This window comes from Lepus europaeus, chromosome 13 (assembly GCF_033115175.1).
Source record: "Lepus europaeus isolate LE1 chromosome 13, mLepTim1.pri, whole genome shotgun sequence".
Lineage (NCBI taxonomy): Eukaryota > Metazoa > Chordata > Mammalia > Lagomorpha > Leporidae > Lepus > Lepus europaeus.
The window spans coordinates 60,922,667-60,946,268 of NC_084839.1; the positions used below are offsets into that span (position 1 = coordinate 60,922,667).

At 41.8% G+C, this 23,602-nt stretch overlaps 2 protein-coding genes across 7 annotated transcripts in view; one reads left to right on the forward strand and one right to left on the reverse strand.

Moving 5' to 3' along the window:
- Positions 1-7,405, forward strand: part of CEP68 (centrosomal protein 68) — a 30,419-nt gene extending 23,014 nt beyond the window's left edge. For 5 of the 6 annotated variants that reach the window (XM_062209549.1, XM_062209544.1, XM_062209547.1 and 2 more), the window contains one exon: positions 3,718-7,405. In XM_062209549.1, coding sequence (XP_062065533.1) covers positions 3,718-3,887 — 170 coding nt within the window. In that variant the 3' untranslated portion in view covers positions 3,888-7,405. The remainder of the gene's footprint in view (positions 1-3,717) is intronic. The other variant, XM_062209545.1, reaches the window with a different exon arrangement.
- An 834-nt stretch (positions 7,406-8,239) lies between these two features.
- RAB1A (RAB1A, member RAS oncogene family) overlaps positions 8,240-23,602 on the reverse strand; it is a 37,848-nt gene continuing 22,485 nt past the window's right edge. The window contains exons 2-6 of the mRNA XM_062209550.1: positions 20,214-20,286; positions 13,652-13,747; positions 10,863-10,958; positions 9,284-9,415; positions 8,240-9,055 (exon numbers count right to left, since the gene is read on the reverse strand). Coding sequence (XP_062065534.1) covers positions 8,858-9,055; positions 9,284-9,415; positions 10,863-10,958; positions 13,652-13,747; positions 20,214-20,286 — 595 coding nt within the window. The 3' untranslated portion in view covers positions 8,240-8,857. The remainder of the gene's footprint in view (positions 9,056-9,283; positions 9,416-10,862; positions 10,959-13,651; positions 13,748-20,213; positions 20,287-23,602) is intronic.

The window sequence follows — 23,602 nt, forward strand, 5'->3', positions numbered from 1 at the left end:
TTGCCATTCCCTTGCAGGGGGAGATACAATATAGAGAATAAGCCAGGTGCGTGGGAGGTTGAGGCAATGAATTGTTGGTGGGTATTTGACCTAGCTGTTGAGCAGGACACCAGTTGGGATACCCATTTCCCATACTGGAGTGTCTAGGTTTGAGTCTTAGCTCTGCTCCTGATTCTAGCTTCCTGTTCATGCAGACCATGGGAGGAGGCAGCAGTGATGGCTCAAATGGCTGGGATCCCTGCCACCCATGTGGGAGACCTGGATTCAGTTCCCAACTTCCGTCTGTCCCAGCCCTGGCGAGTGTATACATCTGGGCCAGTGGGTGGGAGTATGTGCTTGTGCGTGTACACTCTCATTCTCCCTCTCAAATTTAAAAAAGCCTTGAACTGATGCAGCCAAAGGAGACCATCATTTCTTATAAGACTACAACCAAGTACTGAAAGAGCCCATCTACATTATGCCTGTTTTGGAGTGATATGAGATTTATACTGGAAGTTAGATAGCCTAAGCAAAGCTGAACCAAGAGGAGTCAAAAGACTTTGAGAATCAGTGAAGAGGCGCTTTCCTTATCAGAGTAGTGGGCAGGTGTGTACTGGGGAGGTGGTCACTGTTGCCATGAAGTTCTCTGTTGTCTAGGTCTTCTATGCATTGTAGGGTTTAGCAGTACCCTGGCCCCACTAGACACCAGTAAGCCCCCTCTCCCCAGCAGGTGTGATAATGCAGTGTTTCTAAACATAACTGGATGTACCCTGGCAAAAGCCCTGGGTAGGCAGAGGGGTTTTGATGGACAGGGACCACTGAAGGGTTTGCAGTGGGAAGTGATTATGAGTTATATGTGCCCTTTGCAGTCCTCTGCCTCCTTAAGGCCTGTTTGTGCTCTTGCCTTGTTCTCTTGTACTAGGGTTTTTTAGGTGTTTTGTTGGGCAGAAATTGGGTATGCTAAGCACACATACACCCCCCCCCTTTTTTTAAAGATTTACTTATATTTTATTTGAAAGGCAGGTACAGGGTGTGGTGTAGGGGAGTGTAAGATATATTCTGTCCATTTGTTCACTCCCCAGATGGTCACAATGGCCAGGGCTGGGCCAGGCTAAAGCCAGGAGACTAGAACTCTTATCTGGGTCTCTCAAGTGGATGCAGAGGCCCTAGCATTTGGACCATCTTCCACTGCTTTCCCAGGTGCATTAGCAGGGAGCTGGGTCAAAGTGTAGCAGCTGGGATTCAAACCGGGGCTCATGGGATGCTGGTATCACGGGTGGTGGCTTAACTCCCTGTGCCACCGTGCTAGCCCCTGCTAAGCTCCCTTGCTACTTCTAATTACATCAGCATCTCACTGAATAGTTCCTGTGGGCCAGACACTGCAGAAGCAGTTCGCAGACCCTTTTCTTCCCCGCTTCTTAATCACACCCTTGTGAGACGGATACTGTTATTGCCATCACCTTATTTTAAGAGCTGTGAATTTGCTTCAGGCCACAGAAGAAATAGCAGCCTGGCTGAGCCTCTGCTATGTCTTGAAGCACAGGGGCCTCAGCAAAAGGGAGAGTTCAAAAATACTGGGAACCTCCTCTCTTCATGGAAGTCACATGTGAAAGTAGGCCTTTTTTTTCCCCCCTGTTTTTAAAGATGTATTTTATTTATCTGAAGGATGGAGTTAGATGGAGGGACAAGGAGATCTTCCATCTGCTGGTTAATTTCCCAAATAGCTTCAACAGCCAAGGCTGGGCCATGCAGGAGCCAGGAGCTTCTTCTAGGTCTTCCACCCGGGTGCAGGGACCCAGGCACTTGGGCCATCTTCTGCTGCTTTCCCAGGCCCTAAAGCAAAGAGCTGGATTGGAAGTGGAGCAGCCAGGATGGGATGCCAGCATCAAAGGCGGCAGCTTTATCTGCTGTGCCATAATGCTGGCCTCCAAAGTAGGCCTTTTTCAAAGCTACATGTATCTAGGTTTGATACCCAGCTCCAGCTAATGCATCCTGGAAGGCAGGAAAAGGGCTTTTCCTGCCACCCACATGAGAGCCCTGGATTGCTTATTTCCAGCTCCTACCTTTGGCCCAGGAGCTGTTGCAGGCATTTAGATTAAATGCAGCTTTCTCAAAAAATTAAAAAAAAAAAGAAAAAGGTTCTCTGACCTTCACTTAAAAATACTTTCTGGTGCTTAATCTGATGAGAAGGTTCTGCTTGGCCCTTGTCTCAGAAGGGATCTGAGGGTGTTTCACAGGCCAGGGCTTAGGGTTTTCTGTGACTTTCAGATCTGTTTCCAGGCTCTCTTCACATTGACGCCCCCTCCCCCATTCTCTGGACCAGTCAGGAGCTTTGCAAGCTCCTCTTAACACTCAGTCTGTCTCCAGCTAGTGCCATGCACATTTTGCTGCCCCAGAGCATGCTGCAGACAGCGTACGCATGCACGCGCGCACACACTCACACTCTCTCTCCCTCCCTCTCTCCCCTTAGCTTCTGTAGGACCTTTTCTTATAGCCTTCACGGCATGATGCCAATATCTGCTCCCTGCCCCCCAACCATGCCCTCTCAGCCTCCTGCCAAAGGCCTCCACATGAGGATCTGGCAGGTTTTTACTTCTTCCTGACCCAGGTACTTGGGCGCACTACATCCCACAACAAACTCCGTATTACACTAGGCCACATGACTCAACTCAAAGCTGTTGTCATTAAGCCAAACTAGGCCACTCTATGTGGTTATTAACTGAACACAAAAATCTTACTGGGAAAAAGATATCTTTCATTCCCCTTCCCTACTTTTTACTTGGCACAACTGTCCTAAAAGTCTAAAATAAAAGTTGCAGAAAAAGAACATTCCAGAAAAAGAACGTTCCAGGAAAAGATTGCCCACACAGGGCAGCCTGAGGAAGATGCACTCAGGAGTTGTCAGCACAGCACTTGCCGATGACACAGCACGGACGTGGCTTTGCTGGGGGCCGCTGCGCTCCTCCTCCCGCCCATCCAGTCAGCACTGTCTGCAGATTGCAGCTTCCCTTTGCCGTTCCTCTGCTGACAGATGCTACCGCGGCCAGCAGGAAACTTGGGAGCGTTAACACAGCTGATTAAGGCGCAGGAAGCTAAGGCAGCCTGTGTGCTTAGTGAAAGAAATTTTTTTTTAAGAGAAAACCCAAGCCTGCTGTGTAGTGATGTACCCTGATCCTAGCCCATCCCTTTTGTCACATGAACACTTCTGACTATAGATGTGAATCTTGGCCTCACTAGCAGTCCTGTCTTAGCCTGCTTGGATCATCTGCTTGGGACCCACAAAAAAGGGGTCACAAGCATTTCCATAAATGTATCACTAGACCACCCATATTATGAAACAGCAGTCCCTTTGCCAACAGAAGTTGTTAGAATCTGGTAGCAGCAGGGCCCTTTGTCTAAGGCTTGACGTGTTGTCCTCGTGCATGCAAGGATATGGGTGTACCCTGTGTCCCACCTCTGACGTCAGATAATACCACTCACCAGAAAACCACGTCCCTGTGCCCTTCTTGGGTTTTGTAATTCCAGAGTGGAGCCAGTGAATTCTGTTGGCTTGAATTGTTAAATTAACATAGAAGTCCCAGTAGAATCACCATTGAGAAAGGGTGGGCATTTGGAATCTGCTGCCAGGTTCTGATGATGTGCTGAATGCTATAACCCTGTCTGTTCTTTAGGAAATTATTTAGTGGGCAATATCTGCGTGGGTTCTTTCGGTCTAACTGCTCTGACCCTCACTGTCAGTTTTAAAGGATGTCCTTGGGAGGATCGCAAGGCAGTCTGGTGAGCTGGAGAGCCAGGCAGATCGCCTGTATGACTCTATCTTAACTTCTGTGGACCTGCTGGCTGGCTGTGCCCTCATCCCTGAGAACAAGCCAATGACAGCAAAAGAGCGCCCAAGTGAAAGAGTTTAACCTGGTAAGTAGAGGAACCCAAAAAGAAAATCTGCCATCCAACCCAGTGCCGATTAGGACACAGACAGTTGATGACTTCTGGTGAGGTCAAAGCTGTTGAAACAAATGAGATCCAGGAAGCACTGAAAAAGGAGTGGCCACCATTGCCAGAAGTGTGCGCATCTTCTGTCATGATAGCTCCCTGTGGTGCTTCCCCGGACTGCCGCCTGCTCAGGAGGGTGCTCCATGCTCCCGTTTCAGCAGCAGTCTCTTCACATACCCATGCCACCCAAAGATACTAGAAGCACAACTTGTCTGTACTTCCTTCAGTTCTACACGGACCCTTCTCCAGCATGAGGCTGGACCAGGCTACCACCATTCTGCAGGGTTTTCTTGCCTAACTCATTTCTGACAGCACTGATAAGTCCTTCCCACCACCCTCTCAAAAAGGGCTGGAGAACAGCCGGAGTGGCAAGACAGCACAAGTAGGACAACTGGTTTGTGATCTCTTGAGAAGCCGTAACAGGGAATGGTAGGAAAGGAGCTACAAGGATTGGTGTGCACTTTGCGGTTGCCACTGCTTAGTGTACTTAATAACTGGCACTTCATCTCCTACCACAAAATGTGGATTTTCTAGGTAAGAACTCACTCAGTGTAGGAATATCACATGTGAGCAGGGAGTCTCTGTATCTGCGTCAAAGCAATCTGAGGAGTCGTCTTTGTTCATTTGCCAACATTCTGCCTGTAACAAACTCATCTTTCTCTTTCAGGCAGCTTCTCAGATGTACTGTGTCAACCAAAAGTTGGTTTATGAAAAGAAAACTTTGAAATGTTCTTGCAAGAGCCATTTAATATCGTCACGCGGGAAACTTAACTCTAACACATGAGCTTTAAAATGCCTTTCTCTTCTTGAAGTAAGGGCTATTAAGTTACTACCTTTATTTACAATGAATCCTTCCCAAACTAAGGTTTTCTGTTTGGTGCTTCTCTACAAAGAGCACATGGCTTTGCAATTTTTGATCAAATAAGACAGCTATTGTCTCCTCTGTCCAATTTAAAACAGGCAAAGCTCTTATACTATTCCACTTTCAACTAAGACAGCTGGTATTGTCAGGCATTTTTATGAAAAAGACTGAAAAAAGTGAATGGCTGGCCAGAAACCTTGGGTCTTTCCATAAAATGAGGCTTAGGTTTGTAAATGTGTCTTTAGAGACTTTTACTCTGCACAAGGAAGGGCATATAAATGAAGAGAACCTGTACAGATTACTTTGGATAGTTATAACACCTTTTGTCATCTCCAGGGCTTAGGTCTCCAGCTTCCTGCCTGTTATCTTCAAATGCGTCAGGGACTTTGAGAACTACCATTGTCCTTCAGCATGGCTATGGGTACTTCTGGAAGAATTTGTTCCTCCATTCTTACTACTCCTCCTACTCTCAGGTCATAGAAGGGAATGGTTAAAATCACATACCCTGGTTCACTACATAAACCAAACCTGTCAGAGAAGTAAAGGGAATTCTTTGTTGCTTAGGAGTTGACATTTAAATATTCTCATAGAAAACTACAACAGCAACAACAATGGATCAACCACTTAAAACATCCATTCCCTAACTTACTGAAGCAAATGGCCAGTTTTTGCTAACAACCACAGACTCCACAAAAAAGTGTTTTAAATCTTCTGGTTGGGCCATGAATGAATATTGGAAAGAAGAAAGCACAGTACACTCACACAATAGGAACAAAAGTTCTATGAAATGTGATTTTTCTGTTTTAGAATATCTCAGACTTTAGAGTCACTGGGGAGAAAAGCTGTTAAATTTTAATACTGAAAGATTAGCCACTCAATAGTAGCTACACAGAAAAATATTTCAAGTGCCTGCTGGTACTATGGCATGATCAGAATTAAACTGTCTTCTGATCGTACCATCTCCATCTTAATGTTGGTCCCATACATAGTGAGATTTTAAAAAACGACATCTCCCTAGGAAATTACTACCAATTATAAGCATATATGTAAAAGTTTAAAAAAATCTAGAATTGATTTTTTTAAAAGTTATGTATAATGGCCTCTTTTTAATGGATACATTTCAACTGGAACAGGCCTTTGCAACGTATGTTACAGGACAGCCTTTAGAGTTAAATACATTTAGATACTGGTATTTGACAGTCATGAAAATAAGTCTGTTGGCATAAAAACCGGAAGGTGACAACACCATAGAAACAAACTGTCCAGTATTATATCATAGAATACACAATGTGGCAATCTCTTGTCATTCAGCCTACTAACTACCAGCTTCAGCTGACAGGAATTTTCATAGAATATTCTACTTTACCTGGAAGTGATCCTAAGATATTTTTGTTCAGTCTGTTTGAAATAAAGTATGACTGACTATAGGGTGCTAACTCAATTTGGTTGTTGATACCACCAAAGAGTATAAAACACCTCCCTTAAAATGGTGAAACTGTCTGAACCAAGATGTTGCCGCCAGCATTTCCCTGCACAAACTGGCTAGCTGGTGCATTATGGTACCACCCTAGCATAAAAACTTAGTCCCATTAAATTTATGGAAATTGAGTCCACAAAGGATTGGTAATAATAGCTGAATTTGCCTTGCAATTGCAATTAACAATTCTAAACTAATCCTAGACCTTAGTGGTTGCAGATCAATGGCTAAGCTCATCAGCAGATGGAAGGTATTCATGTGGCTGTTTCAAAGCATAAATGGGAACACCAAGATGCCAGAGGGAACTTCAGGTAGGAAGTTACTGCTCATATAATACTGGCTTTAAAGATTTCCCAGAGCTTGCTACTGCTTTGAGTTTAGAACACCCCTCACTGTAAGTTAATTTATGGCATCTGCTTTTAAAACATGACAGTTGATAATTCCCTTTAAGTAAACATAAAGCCATTTCTTGAAATGTTTGTACTTGAAAATGGAAGTAGAAATGGGAATTTTTTTTCAATACTGCATTTATTGGCATAGACATAAAAGCAGATAGTGAAGCATGCTAAACTGCTTGGTTAAGTCCTAAGCCTGGATGTCATAGGGGAAAAAGTACTAGAATTTCCCAAACTGTAAATATGTTCACATCTTAAATTCATGCGTGTGTTCTGCTCACTAACAGGCTGATGGTTTGAACAACTTTTGCTGTATAAAGCTGAAGTGCATGGCATCACATGGTTTACCTTTTGTAACATTTAGCTACTTTTTACAAGTTTCTGATTCTTCCCCTTTATATACTGTACTGGTTAAGGCATAAAACCAAACCTTTTGAAACGTTAAAAAAAAATCCTTCACCCAAATAATTATTGGTAACTTCAGGAATTTGTCAGTTGCCTTATGTAATGATGAATAGATCCAATAAGCACGTCTATAATAATACAAAGTAAACTATGATTTTATTGTGAAATTCTCATAGATGGAAAATTAAAGTGAATATTTATTCTGTCCATTTCATTTTACAATAATCTTGCCACTTATTTTTGTACCATGTATTTCAATTGCCTGTTTAGTGAAAAATAAAGAAACCTATAATTTTTGGCTTGTTTTAGCTTAAATTTTATCATTGAAGACCCCACAATAAAATGTGTTGCTAACAGCCACATCCCAAGCCTCTAAGTGAAGAATGTTTTGGCTGCTACTTCAACCTAAGGAAACAATTTCGACCTCTGTCACCTTAAAATGCCAGTGTCACCAGTAGATACTCTGTTTCCCACGATAAACACAAACTGTAAGATCTTGACGGTCCTATTTAACAAAATTTCCAAATGTGCAAAATTTCACTGTAATAAATAGATTCTCATTTATCATCCCCCCACCCCCAGCATTCTCATGTTTCAGTTTCTTTTTAGAGATAATTTGTAACATTCAGGCAAATTTTCTGTTTTCTACTTCAATAGTAAATTCTCCTCCAAGGTTAAGTTATACAACTATGAAGGGTAAAATAGTTGACATGACTCAGAGCAGGAAGAAACAAGCTTAGCACACACATTCTGACACTTGCCAGTTAGGAAAGGTGTGCTGCTTTCCACCTGTACCACAGGTCAGTTAAGGAAATGTTGACCAATAAAGCCATTTCCAATGATTTTACAGAAGGATCAGAGATAATGGGCAAGATAGTATATACTCTAAAACTTACTTTTCATACAGTTTGAGCTCCCTGAATCACTCAAGTTGGTTTAATCCCTACACTGCACAGAAGTCTCCCTAGGTCGTTTGTCAGGTATAGTATCCAGAAAGCAAATTATCGACTGCTGCTCTAAGATAAGTAGGTCTACAATGCCCTTGGTTGCACACACAAATGGCTGGTTTTAAGTTTAATGCAAGGCTCTAGTTCCCTTTAACCATAAGAATTAAAAATACTTATCACCATATAATTTGATATTACTCCAATAAGTACAATATTTATTAAACATATCTTCAGTTGTTTGTTACATAGTGTGCAACAAATTACAATATCCTGCAGCCACAAATTATATGCAGAGTATGAAGAAACTATTAATCAGATAGTGTAATCTTTCCATTTATAACTCTACAAGGAAGAACTAGCAAATCAGATCTTACATAGAACATCTCACTAAACTTTATGCATGGAAAGTGACAGACACTGGTTGTGCTGTTTGTTACAAAATGGCTGAACTTCATCTTCAGAAGACTAAACCCGACATCTAAACATGCCAATATAAACATCAAAACAAAATATATTCTAACCAACCACGGGGAACAGTCTGGTATCAGGAAAGCAACAAGGATTACACACATTATTTTATAAACCAGCACACAAAGGTTTAAAACAGTTCTGAAAATGAAGTTAGCGGTCTTGAGGGAATAAAAAAAAAGTCAGTATTGACCATTTACAATCTCTGACCTTTGTGGAGACGGTAAGAATCTGTTGTAGTGCAGCTACATACAGTACAATTCAGGCAATTTTGTTTTTTCACTTGGGTTCAGATTGCAAATTCATTGCTGTGAGAAAAGGACGGAGGCAAATTTTAGCAGCAACCTCCACCTGACTGCTTGACTGGAGTGCTCTGAATTTTAACATTAGACTTCTCTGCGCCACCAGCTGTTGCTCCAGGGCCCATTCGCTTTTTAATCTCAGCTGCCATCGTCATGAAGGACTGTTCTACATTCGTTGCGTTCTTAGCACTGGTTTCCAAAAAAGGAATTCCAAGGGAATCAGCAAATTCCTAAGAGTAATAGGGCACAATTAGCACTGGAAAACCTTTTTCACTTAGTGCATTTATACCATCTGAAAAGATGAATAAAGGAAGAAGGAGTTCACTGGACCCAGACAGACACTCAGGAACTGGCAGTGCATTCCAGTGTGCATGCTTTTTAAAGCTAAAATGGCTCCATAACCATAACACAAATCCAGCACCTTCAAATTCAGTGTGAAAGCCAAACTTTAAACATACCTTTGCTGTTGTGTAGTCTACTACTTTCTTTGTGGTCAGATCACATTTGTTCCCTACCAACAACTTATTGACGTTTTCACTGGCATAACGATCTATTTCCTGCAGCCACTGTTTAACATTATTGAAGGACTCCTGAAAAGACATTTTAAGAATAATTTAGGTCTGAAAGCAAATGATAGACAGAAGCATCCTTCCTGATCTAACAGATAAGAAATGCTAGTGAGACAGCACCAGCTACAAAAAAACAGAGCAAGGAAAAGTGTGAATTAATATATATGACTAGCTCAATGAATAACAAGATAGAATTTGAAGGCTCATGGTGAAATACCTTGAGAGGAAAATAGCTTAAATACCAAATCACAACTCAGAAAAACCCAATTATTTTGTATTATAAAACATGGTTTTTGAAATTTTGCAAATAGGGCAATGTTGTTACTTCTGGAGATGTTCAAGATGCTATCAAATACTGGTAAGCTTTCATGTGAAAATATTTTAAGGTTATCATGACTAAAGGTTTTTGGAATTAAGATCATCTCTTCTGGCCGGCGCTGTGGCTTAACAAGCTAATCCTCCGCCTTGCGGCACCGGCACACCAGGTTCTAGTCCCAGTCGGGGCACCGATCCTGTCCCGGTTGCCCCTCTTCCAGGCCAGCTCTCTGCTGTGGCCCGGGAGTGCAGTGGAGGATGGCCCAAGTGCTTGGGCCCTGCACCCGCATGGGAGACCAGGATAAGCACCTGGCTCCTGCCATCGGAGCAGCGTGGTGCGCCAGCCGCAGCAAGCCTACCGTGGCGGACATTGGAGGGTGAACCAACGGCAAAAGGAAGACCTTTCTCTCTGTCTCCCTCTACTGTCCATTCTGCCTGTCAAAAATTAAAAAAAAAAAAAAAAAAAAAGATCTTCTCTTCTGTGGATATCCCCCACCCAGTAGGTACAATGGCACTTAATCTGAATGTCTGTGTTATCTCCTAATTGGCAATGATTTCACAGTTTAAATAAGATTCAACTTACACCACGAGAAAAGTGAATTCCAATTTTCAAGGCTTATCTTTTATTTCTTTTTTTCATAGGAAAGATAGAGGAGCCTGAAACCTGCACAGTTAAGGCCCCTGCACCACATTCTTCCCAATATCCTAGCCTGCATTCTCTCCATCCTCGTACCTTCTCTCAGCATCTGATTTTCAGACATTCGTTACCCTAACATAACCTATGCTCATCTTATTCAAGCAATTTATTTATGAACCATATCCTCCACAAATCAAAGACCCCTTTTCACTTTTGGCAATAACAGGAAAATTCTCATTTCCAGACAAATTCTGTTAACACCAAGAAAACATAGTATAATCCAAATAACCACAGTACAAATCCCTACTAATATGTTAGAATCTTGCCTTTATGAGCAAAGTTATTTAGCCAATAATAAAATTCAAGTCCCTTGAAAGCATATGTAAAACTAATTACAAAGTTTTCTGTTTACTAAAAAAAAACATGTTTTATGTGAATCATACTTACATTTGGGAGAGTACAAAGTTCTGCCATAAAAAATAGTAAAGGAACCTCTAACAATCTCTTGGAACTCACCTGATCTGTCACATCATACACAACTATGATGCCATGGGCTCCTCTGTAGTAACTGGAGGTGATTGTTCGAAATCTTTCTTGGCCTGCTGTGTCCCACTATGAAAAACAAGAAGTCCAAGCAATTCCATTAAAACACAGTTGGGGCAAAGTGCAGGATGAGGGAAGATGTAGTTTATATAACTGTGGACATTATCAGGATGAGATAAGGAAACATAAGCCTTCAAGGCTCACACTACTAAACTGCATAGTTGCCAAATACCAAAAAGTCCAGAAAAGAAGGTAGTACCTATAATTTAGCTTGTGGTAATGATGCCAATTTTTTTGTTTATTTTCAAGATTTATTTACTTGAAAGAGAAAGAGAAAAATTTTTCATCACTGGTTCATTCTCAAATGGCCACAATTACCAGGGCACAGCCAGGCTGAAGCCAGGAGCTTCATCCAGGTCTCCTATGTGGGTGGCAGGTGTCCAAATACTAGAGCCATTTTCTGCTTTTCCCAGGCCATTAGCAGGAAGTTGGATCAGAAGTGCAGCAGCTGGGACACAAACCAGTGCCCAAATGGGATGTCGGCATCCCAGGTGTTGGCTTTACCTCTTATGCCACAACACCAGCCCCAATGCCAAAATTTTAAGCCCTGAGAGCAAAACTATGCCATACTTTTCACATTCCTTACAGCCTGTTACACCATAGTAGGAATTCAATGAAATGCAGACAGGTTGAATTGGTTAGGCAAGCTACAGGTTCTACAGGTTCTAAAGCGCCATGACAGCATGCAAGAGCGCACGTGTGCACACACACATTTCCTTGGCAGTACTTTTTTTTTTTTTTTTTGACAGGCAGAGTGGACAGTGAGAAAGAGACAGAGAGAAAAGTCTTCCTTTTGCCGTTGGTTCACCCTCTAATGGCTGCCACGGCTGGCGCCGGCACCAGGTGCTTCTCCTGGTCTCCCATGGGTGCAGGGCCCAAGCACTTGGGCCATCCTCCACTGCACTCCCGGGCCACAGCAGAGAGCTGGCCTGGAAGAGGGGCGCCCTGACCGGGACTAGAACCCGATGTGCCAGCGCCACAGGCGGAGGATTAGCCTATTGAGCCGCAGCGCCAGCCGGCAGTACATTTTTCATCATGGAAAACATCAAAAGGACCTAAGTCAAAGAAATGGCAGTCAAGATAGTACTTTAACCATCTCAGGCAAGCATTAGCTTAATCCCAAGGAAAAGACTGTAAGGAAGATGACTGCCAAGTGCTTTATATAACTCATGTTAAGAGTAATTTACCACACTTCTACCATTTAGGCTAAACACCAAAAACAAATGCCTATCAATATGCCACGTTTTAAGAAAAATTAACTGTTAAACAACTACTACTCCCCCTCCCCCTTCAAATAAATAAATAAATAAATAAATCTTTTGAAAAAAAAAATCTTGGGGATGGGGCCAGCACTGAGGCATAATAGGCTGGGCCTCCTATATGGGCACCTGTTCGAGTTCCAGTTGATCCACTTCTGATTGAGCTCCCTGCTTAATGGCCTTGGAAAGCAGCGGAAGATGGCTCAAGTGCTTGAGCTCCTGCCACGTATATGGGAGACCAGGATAGAGTTCATAGCTCCTGGCTTTGGCCTGGCCCAGATTTGGTTGTTGGGGCCATCTGGGGAGTAAACTTTCTTGCTGTGTCTCTCCTTCTCTGTCACTCTGCCTTTCAAATAAATATCAACACACACCTAGCACAGTACCTGATTTAGAAGCTACTCAATAAAATATTACTTTCCTTCTATCTCCTTTCATAAACATTAGCAAGATTCTGACATGTAACATGGGCATGTTAACCACTACACTGAATGCCAACTTTCAAGAAATGGTTTTTGACAGAAATTAACAGAAGTAGTTGATTACAGTAAGGAACAGCATCCAAAAAACAAAACTTATGCCTCTTTGCCACTGTGAAAATTTGCCTGGCTTTATATCCTAACTGTGCTGAGTATTACCTTTGTATATAATTCTTCCTACCCCTCATAGTCACAGCTCATGTTTGTCTCTTCCATTGAAAAGGTATCTCTTCCTAATGTACTATGTGAATCCATCTGAGTGCCTGGTGTAATACAGTGTTTCCCTAAGTGCTTCATGAATGAATGAATCACAGAAAGAGGCTTCCAGGGTATGCATTTGGATTCCATTCCTATCCCACCCTGCTGAATGTTCTGCAATCACCAACTTTGATAAGGAACCAGATGTTACACCTGAACAGGAAAAGCTAAAAGAGAAAACTATTATTCATTGAGGAATAAGATGTTATAGAAATTTTTTTTTTTTTTTTTTTTTTTTACAGGCAGAGTTAGACAGTAACAGAGAGAGACAGAGAGAAAGGTCTTCCTTCCGTTGGTTCACTCCCTAAAATGGCCGCTATGGCCGGGACGCTGCACCGATCCAAAGCCAGGAGCCAGGTGCTTCCTTCCTCCTGGTCTCTAATGCGGGTGCAGGGCCCAAGCACTTGGGCCATCCTCCACTGCCTTCCCGCGCCACAGCAGAGAGCTGGACTGGAAGAGGAGCAACCGGCACAGAATCCAGCGCTCCAACCGGGTCTGGAACCTAGGGTGCCGGCGCTGCAGGCGGAGGATTAGCCTACTGAGCCGTGGCACCGGCTATAGAAATTATTTTTGATCTGAACAATTCGCATTCTACCACTCTATCAACAGATGTAGGATTCTTAAGATAATTTGTATTTATTAACATGTTAAAATATATGCACAAAGTAACATGTAATACTAAAAAAAAATCTAGCCAAAAATCACTTACTATTTGAAGCTTGATTGTTTTCCCATCTAACTCTATAGTTCTTATTTTGAAATCCACACCAATTGTGCTGATGTAGCTTTCTGTATATGTATCATCCTGAAGGGAAAAAAATTAACAATTAGAATTTTTAAGAGTAAACCAAAATACATAATATTTACATTTACTGATAGTTAATAAAACAAGGTTTACAATTTCTAACAAGCTGACAATAGCCATGCCATCCTGCTCAGGTACTAATGTCAATTCTGCTTACAAAGTGCTGTCTAGTTAATGGTGGCTGCTTTGCTTAATTTTTTTTCAATAACTCTTCTTTTGACAAATATCTCTTGGCAAATTATATACAAACATCATATAGGAAAAGATTTTTAATTTCCACTGATTTGGATGATTTTTCTAATTGCTAATCAGTGAAACTCTTGATCCCCACTCACCCAGCTGATATATCATAAAGCAATGATCAGTTTTCATTCTTGTGGTTTTTATAAATTTTTATTTCCTAGTTATCATAAGTTGAGCTATAATGCATGTAACAAAGTTCATCTTTGGAAATATACAATTCAGTGATTTTTAGTATGTTCACAAAGTTGTACAACTATCACCCCCATTTAACTACAGAAAACTTTGATCTCACTTAAAAAAACCTGTACTCGTTGGCAGCTACTTCTTATTTCTCTTTCCTTCACACTAGCCAAGCACTAATTTGCTTCCTGTGCCTATGGATTTGCCTAATCTGGACATTTCAAATAAACGGAATCATATAGTACATGGTCTTTTATGAACAGCTTCCTTCATTTAACATAACACAATGGTTTCGGTGTTCACCCATGTTGTAGCCTGTCAGTATTTCATTCCTTTTTATGGCAAAACAGTATTATACTATATGAATATACCACATTTCATTTATCCATAATTTGATGAACATTTTCATTGCTCCCACTCTGGCTATTATGTAAAATGTTGCTATGAACATCTGTGTTCAAGTTTTCATGTGAACATGTTTCTTGACAATTTTTTGTTACATTTTTAAATTATATCTATTTCTCAAGTATTTGGCATAATTCTTATACTCAGAATGGAAATAAGACTTATTTTTAAGTAAAAATACTTCTTGTGCTAGGACATACGAATAGAGAGACCAGGTTATCTTCACCTAAACAACAAAGCACCACCTAGGAAGTATTTTTCTAACAAAGATGGACCTAAATCCATAGGGCAAGAGTTTGGCCTACCAGTTAAGAGTGTTAGGATATCTGTGTCCTGCAGTGGAATACCTGATTGATTCCTAGCCGTGACTCCTGAGTCTAGCTTCCTCTAATGCAGACCTTGAGAGGCAGCAGAATGGCTCAAGAAATGGGGTTCCTGCCACACACATGGGAGACTTGGACCAATCCTCAGCTCCTGACTTTGGGCTGCAGGCTGTTGTGGGCATTTGGAAGAGTGAACCAGTTGACTACGGTTTTCTCTCTGCCTCTCAAAGATATCATCAAAGTGACCTAAATCTCATCAAGCTTAAATCTAATAAAAAATAGCACTATCAATAAGAACTTTCTGTAGTGATGAAACGTTCTATAACTGTGCTAGTCAAAATGGCAGCCATTGTGGCATAGTGGGTTAAGCGGCAGCTTGTGACGCTCCCGTCAAGCCTTGGCTGCTCTACTTCAGACCCAACTTTCCGCTAATGTGCCAGGGAAGGCAACGAAAGATGGCCCAAGTACTTGGGGTCCTGCAACCCACATGACAGGCCAGGCTTTGGCCTGGCCCAGACTCAACTGATCGCAGCCATCTGAAGAATGAACCAGAAGATCTCCCGCTGTGTCACTGCCTTTCAAGTAAACAAATCTTCTAAACAAATGGCAGCCACTAACCCCATGTAGCTTGTGTAATGAATTTTTCAAGTTTTTCAATTTTAATTCATTTATCTTAAAGTCAAATAACAGCTAGTAGGTACCTCATGTACAAAACAGCTCTAGTACTTACTTTCAATTACAAAAAGAGTGATAAGGACACCAAACAGAGGCAAAATGACAAACCTAGAATGTTGGACAATGTATAAGACAACTGCCCCAATTTCTGCAAAAAAATCAATGACACGAAAAACAAGTAATAGAGGAGAAGGTGTTTGAATCCTGGTATTAAACACCAACAGCAACACAGTACTTTCGAGACAGTCAAGCAAATTTACTTAATTTTTATGTTGACAGTGGCATTGCCATTTTATAAGAAAATGTCCAGTTTTAGAAATGCATACTGAAGGACATGGGAGGGCAGGGAGAAATCATGTTTGGAACCTGCATTATAACACCCCCAACTAAGAGGAAAAAACAGGTTATGTAAACCATGGAGACAAGTCTAATAATGCTAAATCTAATTAGTTTATGTGTTTAGAACAAAAAGATTTCCCAAGAAAACTGAAATGTGATTAGAGAGACTTTCAAGTGTCTAGAGGTTACTGTACTAACTTATCTTCATTCATCCACATTTATGCATATCTAGAATCACTGGGTAAATGGCACATTCGATGCAATTTGACAAAATGCTCCTCACTGTTACTAGGAATTCATTTTCTTTTCTTTTTTTTTTTTTAAAGATTTATTTATTTGAAAGTCAAGAGTTACACAGAGAGAGGAGAGGCGGGGAGAGGCCGAGAGAGAAAGAGACAGAGAGATACGTAGGTCTTCCATTCACTGGTTCACTCCCCAAATGGCTGCAACGGCCAGAGCTGCGCTGAGCCGAAGCCAGGAGCCAGGAGCTTCTTCCAGGTCTCCCATGAGGGTGCAGGGGCCCAAGGACTTGGGCCATCTTGCACTACTTTCCCAGGCCACAGCAGAGAGCTGAATCAGAAATGGAGCAGCCAGATCTCGAACCGGCGCCCATATGGGATGCTGGCACTTCAGGCCAAGGCGTTAACCCACTGCGCTACAGCATCAGCCCCAGGATTTCATTTTCTAAGTCATTTGTTTTGTACCTAGTAAGTTTAAGCCTTTGCCAAAAATAGATAAAGAATGGAATGAGCAGCCAGTTAAACCACCATTTCCAAGACTGGCATCCCATATTGGAGCATCGACTCACGTTCTGGCTAGTACACTTCCAATCCTACTTTCTGCTAATGTGCCTGGGAAGGCAGCAGAGGATGACCCAAGCACTTGGGCCTCTGCTATCCATGTGAGAGACTGAGATGGAGTTCCTAGCTCCTGGTTTCAGCCTGGTCCAGACCTGACTGTTGCTGCCATTTGGGGAGTGAACCAGAAGACAGAAGACCAATCAATCTCTCTGTGTCATTCTGCCTTTCAAATAAATCCATAAAAACATTTTAAAAAAATAAAATGAACGCAACATGCATTCATTTAACTAACACTTCTACATGCCAAGTGCTTGGCTAGAAATACAGAATTCTTACAAATCCCTGAATGACCCTTCCTCTCATGCCTCTGTGCCATGGCACATACTATTCCTTCTGTCCAAAAGTCTCAGTCATCTCTTTCTGCCTACCTCTGCTCCCGGGTCATGTGGCAATTTTTATTCATTCATCAACTGTATTCTCAAATAATACTGAAACAACTTCTCCAAAGTAATTAGGATTCTTTCCTCTGTGCTCCTGTAGCTTACTATATACTTCATTATCGTTCTTATCACAACTGTTCCTATTTGGAGTGCTTAGGCATGAGAAATTAGTAAAATATTTCCTTGGTTACTCTGTTTAGCAACACTGGAAGCCTCTAATTTATATCTATGGCTTCTCCAAAGATTTTGCCTTGAAATTCCAACAAGGCCACTTTCCCAACTGCTTACTAGTATTGATTTAGTCATCATAATTGCCTTTAGTTTTTATATTCCTAATTTAGTAACAATTAAGTGATACCTACTTTAAGCTAAAATGCTTTAATTATAATCAAAGTTGAATTTTTTCATATTTATTGGCCAGTTGTATTTCTCTGGTGAACTGCTTGTTCATGGACTTGTCCAGATTTTCACTATGATAATATTTTTTACTGATGTATAACTTAGCTTCACATAGTTGAGAAAAATCAACCCTCTCTCATTTATTAGTTTTTGCTAGTGCTATTTGTTTTCTAACGTATTTATGTGCTCAACAAATTTCAATGAAATACAATTTAAGTTCTTTCTTGCTTTTTTCTATTTTGGAACATACCTTACACACCAATATTAATGGGCCACCTATGCTTTATCTTAGTACTTCTTTTAACTAGTAAATAAAATTAAATGTCATATATTTTTAAATGACATTAATCTTGTCATTCATCTCATCTGAAAAGCCTTAAGTATGGAGGACACTGTCAATCTCACAATGGTGAACAACTTTTCTAAGTTCTAATTCTCCATTGAAAACTTGAACTTTATTATAAGCAATAAATGTCTATACCTATTTTCCTTGAAATGACAGTCCCAATTCATTTAAGAAAACGTCTGCCAAAGACACAATTTTAACTATGTTTGTCAGCTGTTCTTTCAAGTTTTTTTTAGTTTTGTTTTGTTTTGTGGTTTTTTTTTTTTTTTTTTTTTTTTTTTTTGGAATATGCTGAGACTTGCTTTATGGCCTAGCATACGGTCTATCCTAGGGAAAGTTCCATGCTTTGATGAAAAAGTGTATTTTGCAATTGTGGGCTGAAATGGTCTATAGATATGTTAGGTCCATTTGGTAATAGTGTAGATTAGCTCTGTTGTGTCTTTGCTAATTCTGTCTAGTTGATCTGTCCACTAATGAAAGCAGGGTGTTGAAGTCCCCCACTACTATAGTATTGGAGTCTGTGTCTCCACTTAGATCCATTACATTTCTTTTAAATAGCCAGGTACCCTGATATTGAGTGTATATGTATTTACTATAGTCACATCTTCCTGTTGAATTGATGTCTTTTTTTTTTTTTTTGACAGGCAGAGTTAGACAGTGAGAGAGAGAGAGAGACAGAGAGAAAGATCTCCCTTTTCCGTTGGTTCACCCTCCAAATGGCCACTATGGCCGACGCGCTGCGCCGATCCGAAGCCAGAAGCCAGGTGCTTCCTCCTGGTCTCCCATGCGGGTGCAGGGCCCAAGCACTTGGGTCATCCTCCACTGCCTTCCTGGGCCACAGCAGAGCTGGACTGGAAGAGGAGCAACCGGGACAGAATCCAGTGCCCCGACCGGGACTAGAACCTGGGGTGCTGGCGACACAGGCAGAGGATTAGCCTAGTGAGCCACGGTGCCAGCCAGCTGTTCTTTCAAGTTTAACCAAAAGAAAAAAAAAAAAAAAAAAAAAGAAAACAAAAAACTGGTGTTAAGGGCTGTCATTGTGGCATAGCAAGTAAAGCTGCCACCTACAATGCCAGCATTCCATATGGGCGCCGGTTCATGCCCTGGCTGCTCCACTTCCAATCCAGCTCCCTGCTGAAGACCTGGAAAAGCAGCAGAGGATGGCCCAAGTGCTGAGGCCCCTGCTACCCATTTGGGAGACCTAGAAGAAGTTCCTGACTTCAGCCTGGCTCAGCCCTGGCCACTGCAACACATCTGAGGATTGAACCAATGGATGGAAGATCTCTCTCGTCTCTCCTCCCTTCTCTGTAGTTTTTTTATTTTTTTTATTTTTATTTTTTTTGACAGGCAGAGTGGACAGTGAGAGAGAGACACAGAGAAAGGTCTTCCTTTTTGCCGTTGGTTCACCCTCCAATGGCCACTGCTGCCAGCGCGCTACGGCCGGCGCACCACGCTGATCCGAAGCCAGGAGACAGGTGCTTCTCCTGGTCTCCCATGGGGTGCAGGGCCCAAGCACTTGGGCCATCCTCCACTGCACTCCCTGGCCACAGCAGAGAGCTGGCCTGGAAGAGGGGCAACCGGGACAGAATCCGGCGCCCCGACCAGGACTAGAATGTGGTGTGCCGGCGCCACAGGCGGAGGATTAGCTATTGCGCTATGGCGGTGCCGGCCTGTAGTTCTTTCAAATAATAATCTTCAAAAAAAAAAAAAAAAAAAGTGTTGTTTGGGAAAATAAACAAAAAATGCTAGTTCAACTTAAAACTCCAAACAACTACAGTGTTTTTCTTTTTCTCAAGACAATCAACCACACTCCAACAACCTAAAGGACTATACTTCCTCCTTCATACAGATTTTTAAGAAAGAATACCAAAGGAACAAAATTTCTAAGAAATTACTCAATTTTTCTATTTCATGAAAATACATTATTAAATGAAAATGGTTCTCCTTTATCCCTGTGATTAAAGCACCAAGAGCAGTGTTACCAACAAAGGTTCTAGAGCAAATGTCAACACAGTGAAAAAGTTTGCAAATGCCTTTTGTCTGAGTATTATTGCTAAGTAAATATTCCCTACTTTAATACTTAATAAGTACATATTGACCTCTACCAAGAATATTACACACTGTGTCTTTATAATTTCACTTTTTAAGAGCACAATTAACTTAGTAAAGATAACTGGAAATGCATATTGGAGGCTTTAAATACATAACTTTCGCAGAATTATGTCTAAATAATCTTTTGATCAACCTTGAAAATATACACAGTATTATACTATTAAGCATACCATTAACTGTAAAGGCATTTCAATTTCAACTTACTGCAAACCTAAGAAGAAGGCAAGATTTTCCAACCCCAGAGTCACCAATCAGAAGTAACTTGAATAAATAATCACTGCAAAAAAAAAAAAAGAAAATCACATTAATAAAAAGCATACTACATTACGAAGTACTACAACAACAAAAATACAGCCAAGGATAACATCTTTCTGTGAAGACCACAGTTCCTGAAAAACTCAAGCTAAAAACTAACAGAAACCAAAACTGCAACCAAGAGCAACCCTTTTCATGAATCACTGAACATGACAGAATTATATAAAAGGAAATATTACCCCATGATCTTTGAGTTCAGTAAACCTCTAAGGGAAGAATGAAAGGAAACATTAAGTGATACACATTCTTGGAAAGTCCAAAAGACTATGCTACATAAATACTACATAAATTCCATTCCTTGTGGGCAGGCAGGTTAGGCTGCCACTCAGGCCACTTGTATCCCATATCAAAGTGCCAGTTCCTATTCCAGCTATCCTGCTTCTGACCCAATTCCCTGTGGGAAGCAGCAAATGACAGCTCAAATACTTGAGTCTTTGCCATCCCCTTGGGAGACCAGGGTGGAGTTCCTGGCTCCAGGATTCAACGTGGCCCTCCTCTGGCTTTTGTGGCCATTTGGAACCAGGGAATGGAAGCAATCCCTCTCTCTCTCTGCCTCTGGCTCTCAAATAAATACATTAATAAATAACCTTTAAACAAAAAAATTCCCATTTCTCTACAGCATCAGAATACAGGAAAGTCAACTCAACTTTCTATTGTTCTTGACAATAAATTATTGGTCTTTCCTTCAAATTCTCCAAGAGCAAATTATTATTTTATAGCAATCCTCCAATGAAGGGCTTTGACAATCCTTTCCTAGCATCCCTGGAATTTTTCTCAAAAAATATTAACATTTCACTTCTGAAAGCTTGTGTTATAAATACTTTAAACTAGAAATGTGGTGGGGGGCTGGCACCACGGCTCACTTGGTTAATCCTCCACCTGCGGCGCTGGCATCCCATATGGGCGCCGGGTTCTAGTCCAGGTTGCTCCTCTTCCAGCTCTCTGCTGTGGCCCGGGAGGGCAGTGGAGGATGGCCCAAGTGATTGGGCCCCTGCACCTGCATTAGAGACCAGGAAGAAGCACCTGGCACCTGGCTTCAGATTGGCGCAGCACCGGCTGTAGCGGCCATTTGGGGAGTGAACCAAAGGAAGGAAGACCTTTCTCTCTGTCTCTCTCTCACACTGTCTATAACTCTACCTGTCAAATAAATTTAAAAAAAAAAAAAGAAAAAGAAAAAAAGAAATGTGGTGAAATCACAGGCTATTTATACAAGCTACAGAACTTTACCAACATTCCGAGCATGTACAAAAGCATTCTACAGAAACACTGAAAATTATGTTGATCATGTACATCTACTACCACTAGACCTAACTCAAAATCAGAAAGAAACTGAAGGATATAATCAACTACATAATTGAAATCCATTCCGGTTTAAGATTCTTTTAGGCTATTATCCTTAATGTATGATTGATCCTTAATACCAAACAAATTCCTTTAGGCAGTACAGCTGACTTTGGTATTTTTTTTTTGTTTTTTTGTGGTTTTTTTTGTTTGTTTGTTTTGTTTTTTGACAGGCAGAGTGGACAGTGAGAGAGAGAGAGACAGAGAGAAAGGTCTTCCTTTTTGCCATTGGTTCACCCTCCAATGGCCGCCGCGGTAGGCGCGCTGCGGCCGGCGCACCGCGCTGTTCCGATGGCAGGAGCCAGGTGCTTATCCTGGTCTCCCATGGGGTGCAGTTCATTCTTAATTTAACCAAATAAATTCTTAAGAATAATGAACATTAAAAGTGAGTACCTGTTAAGAATTTATATTTCTGTAGCAAGAACAGTCATAGCATTGACACTATTATAGTGAGTAGATTTCGTTTTATTTTTAAGATTATTTATTTATTTGAAAGAGTTGGAGAGAACAAAGGAGAGACATAGAGGTCTTCCATCTGCTGGTTCACACCCCAGGTGGCCTCAATGGCCATGGCTGAACCAGGCCAAAGCCAGGAGCTTCATCCAGGTCACCCACATAGGCCAACTTTCACTGCTTTTCCCAGGCCATCAGCAAGAAGCTGGATTGGAAGTGGAGCAGCCAGGACACAAAACTGGTGCCCACATGGGATACCAGTGTCGCAGGTAGCAGCTTTACTAGGCACACAACATCAGGCCCTAGTTGGTAGTTTTTGTTTTGTTTTGTTTTTTTGACAGGCAGAGTGGATAGTGAGAGAGAGACAGAGAGAAAGGTCTTCCTTTGCCGTTGGTTCACCCTCCAATGGCCGCCGCGGCCGGCGCACTGCGCTGATCCGAAGCCAGGAGCCAGGTGCTTCTCCTGGTCTCCCATGCGGGTGCAGGGCCCAAGCACTTGGGCCATCCTCCACTGCACTCCCGGGCCACAGCAGAGAGCTGGCCTGGAAGAGGGGCAACTGGGACTAGAACCCGGCGCCCCAACCAGGACTAGAACCTGGTGTGCCGGCGCCACTAGGCGGAGGATTAGCCTGTTGAGCCACGGCGCCGGCCCAGTTGGTAGGTTTTTAAACAATAATTTCAACACAACAAATGGCTTGAATTTACCAATCTTCCTGAGCATGCTGAGATGGATGAAGTCAACGCTAAAAAAAAAAATCTCCTGAATTGGCTATACTGGACTCTGTTGTAATAAAAGACTGCACTGGGCCACAGATATTGTGTGAGGCATCATTAAAGATCAACTTCTCACACACACGCAAACGGTAATGTATATGAGTGAAATTGACATCTTGAGTTTTGACTGTTTATATATAGCCTTTGTCTATACTCCCATGGAACAGTGATCTTTCTGCTTAATGACTTGCAGAATTCTTTATTTAGTTGAGGATTAAGCCTATGACTACAAAGTAAACTGAAAGTATATTACTATAAAAATTAAAAGAAAAAAAAGGAAGGAGGAGGGAGGGAGAGGGGGTGGAAATTATCATTATGGGCTTAGAACTATGAAATATATGAAATCTGTTCTTTCATGTAAATAAAACTTAAAAATCAACTTCTCGGGGCCGGCACTGTGGCTCACTTGGTTAATCCTCTGCCTGCGGCGCCAGCATCCCATATGGGCGCTGGTTCTAGTCCTGGTTGCTCCTCTTCCAGTCCAGCTTTCTGCTGTGGCCCGGGAAGGGAGTGGAGGATGGCCCAAGTGATTGGGCCCTACACCCGCATGGGAGACCGGGAGGAAGCACCTGGCTCCTGGCTTCGGATTGGCGTAGCTCCGGCCATAGCAGCCATTTGGGGAGTGAACCAACAGAAGGAAGACCTTTCTCTTTTTCTCTCTCTCACTAACTCTGTCAAATAAAAAAGAAAAATGAACTTCTCTATATGAGC